This window comes from Brettanomyces bruxellensis, chromosome 9, assembly GCF_011074885.1.
Source record: "Brettanomyces bruxellensis chromosome 9, complete sequence".
Classification (NCBI taxonomy): domain Eukaryota; kingdom Fungi; phylum Ascomycota; class Pichiomycetes; order Pichiales; family Pichiaceae; genus Brettanomyces; species Brettanomyces bruxellensis.
In genome coordinates, this window is record NC_054690.1 from 2,350,683 (window position 1) to 2,363,150 (window position 12,468).

Consider the following 12,468-nt stretch of genomic DNA (forward strand, 5'->3'; position numbering starts at 1 on the left):
AAGTCTAATCACATCTGTATAAGAATATAAAAGTGATACTCTTTTCCTTGTCAAGCAGCCACTCACTTTTTAGACTTCTGTGCAACCTACTTATTTGTTCCGATAGTATTCGCAATACAACAGAGATATACTTTAAGACAAAAATGTTATCTTCAGTATTTTCTACCCTCGCTTTATTTTCCACAACTTATGCATATTCCCTCAATGATTTCCTTGTTGGAAAACAACCTGTCTCGAAAGGACTCAGATTATCTTTCAATAATCCATCATCTGCAAAACTTCAAAAAAGAGATGTGGAATATGTACTTACACAAAGTGGAAATGAATATACAATATCTGGTTTAGTCGATAACGATGCATCCGTTCTTTTTGAACTTAATACGGCTGATCCTACAACTTGGGTTTCTAGCAGTGTCTCTGATGATTTTTCAAGTTTGTGGACCTGTTCGGGAACTGACTTTACTGTTACTGATTCACTTGGAAATACTGCCAGCGGAACTTTGTGTCCGAGTACTTTGAGTTTTGACAATGATGTGGAGCTCGAAAATATTTCCGTTGGTCTTGCCACTTCCAATGATTTTTCCGCCGAAGGTATGATTGGACTTGGTAAAGACAGTGATGGGTCAAATTCATTCATTGATACATTATATGATCAAGGTTATATTGATAAAAAAATTGCTTCTATTTATTTGCACCACATCCAAATGAATGGAGAATTAGGCTTGGGAGTTATTAACAGTACCCTTTACGAAGGTACTTTAACTTACGTTGATTCTGTTTCTGGTTCGTTGTCTGGTGGTTGGTACGTGAATCTCGATGGTATTTCAGATAGTTCAGGAAATACCATTTCCTCATCATCCGGAGTTGCTTTGCTTGATGCTTCCTCAACTGTTAACTACCTTCCATCTAGTGTTATTGCCAGTATTTCTGAGACTTTAAATGGTACATACGATAGTTCGTTAGGCTTATACCAGGTCAACTGCCATGATATTTCAATCTCCAAAGAAACTCTTGATTTCAGTTTCGATAATGATGTCGATATCTCCGTTCCCGCAGATAACCTATACCTAACATATGATGATAAGTGCTATCTTTCCCTTTATCCTTCAGAAAATGATGAAATTGTGCTCGGTGAGCCATTCTTTGTGGGTGCTTATGTTGTCCTTGATTACGAAAATTCAAAGGTTGGATTTGCTCAGGTTGATACTGATGGCACACAGGTCACCAAATGTTCTGTCTGCAGTAATGTCAGGTATACATGTGTTTCCTGTACTGATGTAACCTTTGTCACTTCAACGGTGGTTACTTCTACTTCCACTTGGTATTCGAGCTCTACTGTTGTTTTCAGTGACTCCAGTAGCTTGTCAACCTTATCCACTTCCAATTACACATTCTCTTCAACTTCCTCTTTGTCTACTTCAACAGCTTTGACAAATTCTTTAACAACTTCTCCAACATCCTCTTCAACTACGTCCTCAACTTCATCCTTAAGTACCTCTTTGATCACGTCTTCAACTTCATCCTCTACTTCTTCAACTTCATCCTCTACTTCTTCAACCCCATCCTCAACCACATCTGCAACAACATCCTCCACTACATCATCAATTTCTTCTTCATCGTCCTCTTCAACTTCATTAACTACTTCATCAACCACTTTATCAACCATTTCTTCAATCTCTTCATCAACTACTTCATCAATTACCTCTTCAGCTACTTCTTCAACTACGTTCCCAACTCCAGTTGTGATCTCTTCGGTGACAAATTCAAGCTCATCAACTACTTCAGCATCAACATCTTCTCCTTCCACGAGCACTTTAGTGACATGCTCATCAACTGATTCCCTTGGTAGCTGTGTTATATCGTCATCCACGTCAGATAGCACTACCTTCACTTCGCCCTCAAGTTCTTGCTTCTTGACAAATTCTACCTGGAGATGTAGTGAGTCCACCTCTGCAACATCTAGTGTCACTACAGAGACAACTTCTACTTCATCGTCCATACCTGATACCTCCTATTCAACTACATCCTTGACCTCAAATACATGCTTGCTTGTCGATTCTACCGGTGGATGTTTGAGCTCATCAACATTTAGCGGTACTACCCCAGAGCAAACCACAGAAGAGGTGCCATCATCAACAAGTTCAACTTCTAGTACTGTGAGCTCGACATCATCTATTCTTTCTCCACTGGATTCAACTTCTTCATTAGTGTCAAATACTTTTGAAACCACATTTGTGGGAAATTCATCTTCCACACCTAGTGCTTCATCAAGTGTACCATTGTACACCACATGCGATTACACGGATTCAAATGGAGAAGTTCAGACAGGTGCCAGTATGTGTTCAGTTGCCGCCACTGAATTCACCCCTAATGCTACATCCAGTATAACTGCTACTGTTCTTGTTTCAACTCAGGAATGTTTCGATTCTCGGGGAAGCAACACTCCTTGCTCGGTTGAAAGTATTTATTACTCGATACCATCCTCTTCTGTCCTAACCACGAACACACCTGAGGTCACGAGTTCTGAAGTTATAACTGCAAGCTCTTTCCGGAATGGAACTACTACTGCAAGCTTAGTAACGAGCTTATCCCAGGTCTCAACTGAAAGCACTGTTGCAGCTATCTCTACATACTCTGCCGGTGCAAACAACTTTGCTGTCTCTGCAAATGCATTCAAGGGTGTGCTCTACTTCATTGTGCTTAACATATTGATGTGGTGAGAGTGTATGACCCACTCCATACTTCTTATTACCTTCTTTTCTCTTCTCTCTCCTTTCTCTATCATTTCTTGAAGCAATCCCCCTATATAAATTCAGTTACATCGTTCTAAAACTAAATAAGATTTCTTACTCAATATATAAAAGGCTTACTTGGCAAAAGAAAATATGAAAACTATTAAGGTATCTATCTAATAAAAGTTAATAAAAAAAGCATGAAAGTGAAAAATGATTGAAATTACATACAACTAAGTACGAAAGAAATGAAACTCTTGAAATAGCAAAAACATTCCACTCAGAAGTTGTGATCAGTCTGGTTTCTGATAGGTTTTGCCCTATCAACAACAAAACTTCTTTCAGTAGACTCACCACTCTGAGGAGTGCCGTTACCATCATGATTGCTCTCTGAAGCATCATCCAAGCTGAAATCTTCATCCAAAGAATCGTCATTAAAGTCCCCAGCACCCTTGTTATTCTTCCAGAATTTAAGCTTCTCCAATATATTATCGCCATCAACAGCAATTCCCACATCCCGTCCATTAGAATCAACATAATTTTTACCTGTAGTGTCTGTCTGTCTGCGCCTGTACCAGTAAAATGCACCGGCAATTAAAGCAATGATCGGCACACCTAAACCAACAACACAGCCGATAACAATGTGCTGATCCTTAGTAGAAAGACCGGATGATCCACTGTCCTTACTGGCACTTCCTGTATTTTCAGCACTTGTCGGAGAGGCTATCACAGTGTGCAAACTAGTTATTGTAGTGTTGTTGACAACAGTCGTATATCCCATCACCACCAAGGATCCGCTAGTACTCGAAAAGATGGATGGTGTTGGCGTTGTTGAATCTGCAGTGGAAGATGCTTCCGTAGTGGATGTTGAATCAGGAGAGGAGCTTGCATCTGATGAGTAATCGTCGGTTGATGTTTGAGGAACATAAGAATCAGTGCTACCCCAGTCTGAGGATTCAGAAGATTCGTCTGACGAGGATGCTGATGATGATTCGTATGTGGATGCTGCCTCTGTGGACGACGTTGTTTTTGACACCTTATTAGATGAGGATGTTGTCTTACTAGATGAGGAGAATGGGGTGTCTTCCGTTGAAGCTGGAGCCTGACTTAATGAATCATCTGATGATGAGAATGAGAATTCAGTAGTCGAGCTCTCGGTAGAAGAACTAGAGGTAGTGGAAGCCCAAGTGAACGAGCTGCTAGCCTCTGGTTCAGTAGATGATTCTATTTCCGTGCTTGATGGTGTCCATGTATATGTAGATGGATTCCAAGATGAAGTTGATTCGTCCAAAGAAGTCTTTGGAGCATCGGAAGATATAGAAGATGAGGTAGTGCTGATAATAGTGCTGTTGGACTGGTCTTTTCGATTTTGTCCGTTGTTATCCTTCTTGGAGAGATCAACATACAACGCGGAAGTTCCTTCAAGATGATTTGTAGGAGTGTCCCCGGCACCATCCCTCCTTTTCAAATGGAAACGTGGAACTATGGCATCGTTTGATCCTTGCATTATATGACGGACAATCGAATCCATTTTCTGCTGAAGTTCCTCCTCCTGCTGCATTTCCGGATCACAATGGTATCTTGACATGAAGCTCGAAAGCGATTCCGACGTACAATTCCCATTTAGAGAATCAGCCCTTACTTGCTCAGGACTCTTCATAAAATTCGTCGATGCCAAAAGTTGGCTCAAAGCGGCGACCAAGCCAAGACATATGATGAAAAGAACCACCGTTATAATTTTAAATCTTCTGAGCAAGGCCCTTGAATGTGTTATGCGTTCCTTAAGGTATTGTATGGCCTTGTTATGCGATTCGTCGTCATCATCAAAAGTCTCCCTGGTCAGGTATTCCTGCTGAAGTGAAGAATGCCGGCTCTGCACCTTCTCCTCCATTTCCGGATGCTTTATAGGCTGATCGTCTTTTGAATTTTTGTATGGCATGTTATTTGATGCAAATGGGGAAGGTTTTAACCAAGGTGGAATGCGTTTTCTAAAAGAAAGAGAAAAAAAAAGGTATTCGAAATGTCTAGTAGAAAAAAAAAATTCTGTATGAGTAAAGATTGTGTTATGTGTGCCTATGCCTGGACGTTTCCTGGATATGAATCTGATTTGCAAGCAGTACCTTCTAATAATTGCCAGCTGTGTACCAAAGTAATGATTGTGTAACCAAACTTTGCAAAATTAAATCTATAGATCAATGTTAGCCGAAGAAATTTATCTGTGTGCGTGTACTTGATTCAAATTGTATTCCAATAAGGAAACACTTGAGATTCAGTATTCACGAGCTACAAACTGATCGTAGATTAAAGTGAAGCTGTGTTAAATGCTCCGGGCCTAATAGTGCTGAGTAAATCGACGGTGGCAGAAAAGGGCTGTCCATTTACTCTTCAAGAATGAGGAGAAAAGCTTCGTCTAATTAAATTAGGTCAGTCACCTTCAGCACAGAGCCAGGAGGGGGAAGAAGAAAAAAAAATAAAAAAATAAAAAAAACGCTGATTCAAAATTTTCGAGTGAGCCTCAAAATAATACAATTTATTTGTTTACTGGAAAAATAAAGCGATGGAAATTTAATAATAGAGAAAGCATGGCTATTTGAATTCCGCGACTTTTCTTGAAAGGGGAAGGAAATTCAAGTAGAGAGGTTGGAATCAGATTCCAGCTTGCCGCGTAATCGTAGAAGTCAAGTATTACCTGCATATGGCCACCTCCTTCAGGGATGGGAGTTGGTTGCAATCGCTTATTATATTGCCTGTATGCTAAGAACGTTGAAATTGGAGCTAAATAAAATTTTAAGGATAAAAGTACGAAAAGCAACTTTTTTAACTTTGCTGAATGTCTGAAAGCAACGGCAAATATAAAATGTGAGTGCTAGAAAGTTAAAAAAGTCTAGATGGTCAGATAATTGATAAAGCCATGATGGATAGTTACATAGCTAGAATTACGTTAGTTGAAGCGCGCTTCAATCACGCCCATGTAGGAGATTTGTGAGAAAATGAAAAATGCTAATAATAGCACTGAGGGAATGAATAGAAATACAAAAAAAAGTCCAAAAAAAGGAAGGAGCTAACGGTTCGGTATGGAAATCTCGTGTTGGAAGTAAATAACGATATGGGGGAAAAAAACGGAATTTCCATATTAAAGAAATGCAGCACAGGATTCAGCCATAGCAATTTATATCAGAAATGAGGGAAATAGAAGGCAGGAGGACGGCTCAAAGTATTAGAGCACTTAAATTCGAACTTGTTTGACACCCTTGTAATTTCATGTGACAAAACCGACTGCCAGAAGAATTTATTTTTGGGTGTTGCCAGTAAATTGACATAAACGCACCAAACAAGCTCACTACATATCTTTGTGTACAGTACAGCATTTACCAAATTATAGTTGAACACTAAAAAACCTAGAAAAATGGAATTTGTTACAAAATTTTGCGGAATCAACTTATAAATAACATTAACTAGACACGAATTAATCTTCTGGAAGTGGTGTCAATCTCAAGTATGGCTTTATAGCTCTGAAGTGTGGGAATTCCTTCTTTGCCTTGTCATCAGAAACAAATGGAGCGATAAGAACATCATCACCTGGAACCCAGTTCACAGGAGTGGTGATTTCCTTGTTCAACTTCTCTGAAAGCTGGAGAGAGTCCAAAGCTCTAAGAACTTCAGCAGTATTTCTTCCAACAGATGCTGGGTACGTAATAGTCCAACGAATGGTCTTTGTAGGGTCGATGATGAAGACAGATCTGATTGTGAGCTGCACACCCTTGTCATCCACATTTGTAGCATCCTGATAATCGATCATGTCGTATTTCAATGCAACTTCCCTCTTTGGATCAGCAACAATTGGAAAAGTCAACTTAGCGCCGGTTATCTCGTTGATATCCTTAATCCAACGGGCATGCTTCTCTGTGGTGTTTGCAGAAAGACCGATCAACTTTGCATTTCTCTTTGTAAACTCTGGCTCCAATTTGGCAAAAGCACCAAGCTCAGTAGTGCAAACTGGAGTGAAATCGTCTGGGTGAGACAAAAAGACACCCCACGAGTCTCCAAGATAGTCATAAAATGTGAGATGACCGTTCGATGTTTCGGCAGAAAAGTTTGGTGCCTTGGATCCCAATCTGAGAGTGGAATCGCTTGGCTTTGGAATTGGTTGGCTGAGAGACATGGTTTCTGGTTGGAATAAAATACAGTACTAAATATAAAGTAATGATCTGATGGTTAACAATTATGTATTTGTAGATAGAATTACAGAAGCGGTCAATTGTTGGAATATTGAACCCTTTATATATTTACAAAGGAATCTGCACAACTTTGCCATCCATCCTTCACTTCATTCGATCATGAGCCACACACCAGTTAAAGTAGCTTAAAAATTAGAGTTGCCTAAAGTTTTAGTATAAGTCACGTGACTTTGAAAATATTATGGGAGTACTTTTAAAGTTTAGCTAACCGCAAGTAATTAATTAATTGAGTATTCATGGGATGTTTGCAGCTGTTTCTGCGACTCAAGTATAGCAGCTAGAAAAAGTGGGGAAACTTAAATGTTTTCTGGTGAATTGTGGCATATCCCATTTCAAGTATTCTGTGTAAGCCTTAAAAATATTTTGGTGTCAAGTTTACTGTGGTCCTAAAGATTAATCCAAAGAGTTTCCGCTATTGTCACAAGTGCAAGGACGATCAAAGCCATTCCACTTTGCTTACTATATATGGAATTATAATGATCGTACAGAAGTTTACAGGATATGAATAATTTAAGCCTGCGAAATTAGGGAAATCATAAGGTGCTGAATTCTTATTGCGTGAATTTGTGGAATTACTGATCAACCAACTCCAATTGTGGATAGAAATAGGGCACGATATTTTTCATTTTTCAATAATCCGATCGAACTCATTTAGCCACTGTGAGAAAGGAACTTCTCAATATACAATTGCATTCAACTATTGCCAATTAAAGCCAAAGCACCACAAAGCATGAGTGTCTCAGGGCGCTTAAATTCTAATATGCTCAGAGGGCAGAACAAAAGAGCGATATCAAAAAAAAAAAAAAAAAATACTGGTTACAAGTCAGTATGCAACCACACAAACTAATATGTAAAAAATACAGTTCGCAGATTAATTCTACTCTCTTCTTTTACGAGTCTTCAACGTCAACGTTAATTGAACCTTGTTTATTCATGTCAAACATAGTTCCATGCAGAGTCAAAAGAAAAAGTATAAAGACAAAAAAAGGGAATATAAGCATTGCATAAGCATAAAGCAATAATAAAGATAAAGAAAATATCGAAATCGAACCAATTAGATACGTAATTAGAGCAAAGAGCGCATTACCGAAGGCCTTCGATCATTCATGATCACCACGGCCGGTCTATTTTTTTTTTTTTTTTCAAAAAAACAGAAGAAATGAAAAGAGACGGTTTCAAAACTGAAGGGTCATCACTAAAAGACTTAGTTGTTCTCTGGTCTCAACTTTCTGACCTCAGTTCCAACCTTCCAGATCTCCATGTTTCTAACAGTATCCAACTCCTTCTCCAAAGCCTCTCTGTAGTCTGGACGAGAGTTGAACTCCAAAGATCTCTTGGTCTCGGCACCACTCTTGATGTTGGCGTACAACTTTCTGAAGACTGGCTTCAAAGTGTCTCTGAAGACTGGGTACCAGTCCAAAGCACCTCTTCTGGCAGTGGTAGAGCAAGCATCGTACATGTAGTCCATACCGTGCTTTCCAACCATTGGGTACAAAGACTGAGTAGATTCCTCAACAGTCTCGTTGAAGGCCTCAGATGGAGTGTGGCCGTTCTCTCTCAAGACCTCGTACTGGGCCAAGAACATACCGTGGATACCACCCATCAAACATCCTCTTTCACCGTACAAGTCTGAGTAGACCTCTCTCTGGAAGGTGGTCTCGTAGACGTAACCAGAGCCAATGGCCATAGCAAGAGCGATGGTCTTCTCCTCGGCCTTACCGGTAGCATCGTTCCAGACGGCGTAAGAAGAGTTGACACCCTTACCTTCCTTGAACAAAGATCTGACACTTCTTCCGGAACCCTTTGGAGCAACCATGATGGTATCGATGTCCTTTGGTGGTTCAACGTGCGTCAACTTGTTGAACACTGGAGAGAAACCGTGGGAGAAGTACAAAGTCTTACCCTTGGTCAACAAAGGCTTGATCGAAGACCATGTCTCGGACTGAGCAGCATCAGACAACAAGTTCATAATGATGGTACCCTTCTTGATGGCCTCCTCAATAGGGAAAAGGTTTTCACCTGGAACCCATCCATCCTCAATGGCTGCCTTCCAAGAACTTCCGTTCTTTCTGACACCGATGATTGTCTTCAGGCCATTGTCTCTCAAGTTCAAACCCTGACCGTAACCCTGCGAACCGTAACCGCAAACACAGAGAGTATCGTTCTTGAAGTAATCAAGAAGCTTTTCTCTTGGCCAGTCGGCTCTCTCGTGAACGGTTTCAACAGTACCACCAAAGTTGATGTTCTTGAGGCCTCTGACATTTCTTGGAAGCTGAGCTCTTGCCAAGGTTGGTCTTGCCAACTTGCTTAATGAATTTCTGAACATTTTTTTTTATACGGTATATTACTCTGAACGATGCAAATTTGCTATCTGATAGTGCAAAACAGAAGAGAACGTGAAAGAGAAAAATCACAACTTAACTTGGTGCAGCAAAAATAAAATACCCCTTTCGTTAGTCAAGGAAATTGCTTCCTTATAAATCAAATTAATTATTCGCCAATTAACCAAAGTCAATTTCCGAGACTTCCATTGAAATGACTAACACAAATTTTTCACTTTCGCAATGCGGTTGAATTTTTTTTTTTCTTATTTTCGTTTGTTCGTTCTATTCAACTGCATGAAAAATATCATCCAATCAGCTTGGATTACGTAGCTCCGCAACTTCTTTGTGTGCAATTTCCACTTTTTGATTTCTCCTGCTCAGGTCCTGAATCCGGAGTACTACACACCAATATATTATACACGATTTTTTCTTTCTTGCACTTGGTTTGATTGAATCATCTGTGATCGCGATGGATGACAATTGCAAATAATTTTGAAGTTCCAACGGGCTTTTTTGTTTTGCCGCCTTTATTTCATTTTTTTCGCTTTCCATTTTCCCATTAATGGTGTGAGTGTCTTTTTTTCTTCAAGTTTATTTTCAATTTTCTTTTCATTGGAACATAATCATCTGAATGAACTAATTTACGGGAATTTTTTTTACTCACTAAAGGGTGTGCACGGATGTTATTGCTTCCTCGATGTTCTGTGCAAGGATGGAGTCTGATCGTGATTCTTTCTCCTTCACGAGCAACAAACGTAGAAAAATAATATTGGGGAAAATTTAATTTAAACGGCTGCTATATAGGGATACTTTGCAAGCAATTTGCGATGAGGCTATTTCCTCATATGTATAATTAATTCAGTGTAATTCAACAAGCTGTCATGTCCACTTCTATTATAAGGGTGTTCAAGAACTTCTACCGAAATGGAATAAAGAAGTCACTAAGGCAAATCGCGCAAATGAACGATACCAAGTCCGGGCATATTGTTGGTGTTGATGACTATGGTAACAAGTTTTACGAGACAACAAATCCAGAAGAAATCCATATGAGGACCAGATGGGTTGAATATAAAGATTTCTGGAGACCTGACATGTCGCAGATTGAACCTGGGTGGCACTTTTGGTTGGCTTATGGTACGGATACTCCACCTAATCAATTGAAACCATCCGAAAAGGCGATTAGGCACATTGTGCCAGCACAGGAAAAGCAGCACCCAGTAACATACTCGTGTACTAGAGGTGCATATGTTCCATACAACACAGCAAAGCCAACGCTTTCTTCATGGAGTCCCAAGGTGAAGGAAAGAGTCTAGATGATCTTATATACATACGTATTTATTTATTTATTTATTTATTTATTTCACAGCAATCGCACATAAATCCCCCATTTATTAACGTATTACTTCTACCGTCTACTGTCAATGGAATGCTAAAAGCGCAAATGGTCGTAAAAAGCGTCGTTAAATACAGATGAAGAGCAAAAAAAAAAGATACCCCCGCCAGTGGAAGTGTTCAAATAAATAGCAAACTGTTCCATGTGAACCGGAAGGGAAAAAAATTCTTGAACCCACAAGCCAAATAAAGAATTAGGTATCTCAGCTAGTAAGACAGCCAAGGGGTTGATTTTATGCGAACCTTAGCAGTCCTAAAGTCGAGGTTGAAAGAGTTTACTCGCTTGCAAACGTAGCGGCAACAATCAATGGGAAGACAGTTGTAACATCTGCATACAATTTGGTCATGTGTGCATCAGGCTTAATCTTACCCCATGAAACGGCTTCATCGGGTCTGGCACCAGCATCCGAACCATCAAATTCCTGACCAGTGTTGATGTACACAGACCAGTCGGCACCATTTCTCATCAAGCAAGAGTTGCAGATATGGTGCTTGATCATACCACCACCAAGAAGAATCATACCAGCTCTGGTTGCATCCAAAGAGATGCTGTTAAGTCTTCTGATATCACCAACGATATCCACTCTCAATCTCTTTGGCGAAGCCCTGAAAGTGTGGAAGAAAAGCATGTCACCGATGGAACCATCGGTAAGAGATGGGCAGAATATAGGAATCTGGTTCTTGTGAGCCCAGTAGAGAACAGAGGTCTCATCATTGATCTCCTTACCCAACCTGTCGATGAATCTGGATGGAGTCCAGACTGGAGCATCGTCATCCATGCAGTTTGCACCGAGCTTCTTGGCAGAAGCTTCCTGCTCTGCAAGCATCTTATCCAAAACCGGATTCATGAAGTCCTCGAACTTACAGTAGTTCTCGTTTGGAATGATCATGTTACCAATTCTGTTCAAACCCTTCTTTCTCAACTCCTTTCCCCTAAGAGCGAAGTCACCCATGTAAGTTGGAGCAAGACACTTGATAATATCCTCTTCAATACCACCGGCAGACGACACAACGGCACTAACCATCTTATGCTGGACAAGGAATCTCAAAGTGTCTCTCAGACCAGAGGAAATCAAATTGGAGGTGTATCCAAGGAAGATGGTTGCCTTCTGGTTTCCATTCTCATCGAACTCTCCCTTCCACTCTTCCTTTGGAATCTCGGATTTGTTCTTTCCTCTCCATCTTCTCATCTCATTGATGATCTCGCAGGCAGTGTACAAGTTAGAAGCCTGGAATCCCATGGTCTTCATAGACTTGACAAGGTCAATAGCTCTGGAGTTCCTACTCTCAGGCTTCGAGTAGTCCACACCGTGGACCTCTTCAAAGTTCTCTGGAACAGGAACCGAAGCCTTCATCACGGCATCATTTGCCAGTGCTGGCTTGTAATCCTTACTCTCACTCATTTTTGTGCTGTTACGCTGAGTGATTAGGCTCTGATCAACTTCACAGTAAAACAAATGAAAATGTCAACCGTAGCTCCTGAAAAATGGCACAAGCGCGGTGTTTAGAAGGTTATCACATCTTTTTCCTTTTTCACCTCTCTTAAATACAAAAAAAAAATGTGTTGAATTACTATCTATCAGGAAAGCTTCATCGCAATTGGGTAGTGCGGTAACAAAATTACACTAATTCCGATACTGAATAGGATGCGAAAAAAAAAAAACTTTTCACCTTTGGTTCCACCAACTTCTACAGGATCCTGTTACCCCATATTCGATCGAATTTTTGTCCACCCCCTAGATATCAATTTTATTTTTATTCCAAAATCTTCTTCGTGTTTCA

At 40.1% G+C, this 12,468-nt stretch overlaps 6 protein-coding genes across 6 annotated transcripts; 2 read left to right on the forward strand and 4 right to left on the reverse strand.

The window, feature by feature from the left end:
• Positions 1-143: 143 nt before the first annotated feature.
• Positions 144-2,720, forward strand: BRETT_002843 (uncharacterized protein; the record flags this gene model as incomplete). The annotated part of the gene is made up of 1 exon (XM_041281363.1): positions 144-2,720. One exon carries the CDS (start codon positions 144-146, stop codon positions 2,718-2,720), a length of 2,577 nt encoding a protein of 858 aa, XP_041139154.1.
• Positions 2,721-3,012: 292 nt separating this feature from the next.
• On the reverse strand, positions 3,013-4,671 carry BRETT_002844 (uncharacterized protein; the record flags this gene model as incomplete). The annotated part of the gene is made up of 1 exon (XM_041281364.1): positions 3,013-4,671. One exon carries the CDS (start codon positions 4,669-4,671, stop codon positions 3,013-3,015), a length of 1,659 nt encoding a protein of 552 aa, XP_041139155.1.
• A 1,527-nt stretch (positions 4,672-6,198) lies between these two features.
• Positions 6,199-6,894, reverse strand: BRETT_002845 (uncharacterized protein; the record flags this gene model as incomplete). The annotated part of the gene is made up of 1 exon (XM_041281365.1): positions 6,199-6,894. The coding sequence occupies one exon, from the start codon at positions 6,892-6,894 to the stop codon at positions 6,199-6,201; it is 696 nt and encodes a 231-aa protein (XP_041139156.1).
• A 1,280-nt stretch (positions 6,895-8,174) lies between these two features.
• ILV5 (Bifunctional acetohydroxyacid reductoisomerase) lies at positions 8,175-9,296 on the reverse strand (the record flags this gene model as incomplete). The annotated part of the gene is made up of 1 exon (XM_041281366.1): positions 8,175-9,296. One exon carries the CDS (start codon positions 9,294-9,296, stop codon positions 8,175-8,177), a length of 1,122 nt encoding a protein of 373 aa, XP_041139157.1.
• An 879-nt stretch (positions 9,297-10,175) lies between these two features.
• Positions 10,176-10,607, forward strand: BRETT_002847 (uncharacterized protein; the record flags this gene model as incomplete). The annotated part of the gene is made up of 1 exon (XM_041281367.1): positions 10,176-10,607. The coding sequence occupies one exon, from the start codon at positions 10,176-10,178 to the stop codon at positions 10,605-10,607; it is 432 nt and encodes a 143-aa protein (XP_041139158.1).
• Positions 10,608-10,961: 354 nt separating this feature from the next.
• On the reverse strand, positions 10,962-12,089 carry DYS1 (Deoxyhypusine synthase; the record flags this gene model as incomplete). Its single annotated transcript, XM_041281368.1, has 1 exon — positions 10,962-12,089. The coding sequence occupies one exon, from the start codon at positions 12,087-12,089 to the stop codon at positions 10,962-10,964; it is 1,128 nt and encodes a 375-aa protein (XP_041139159.1).
• Positions 12,090-12,468: the final 379 nt, after the last annotated feature.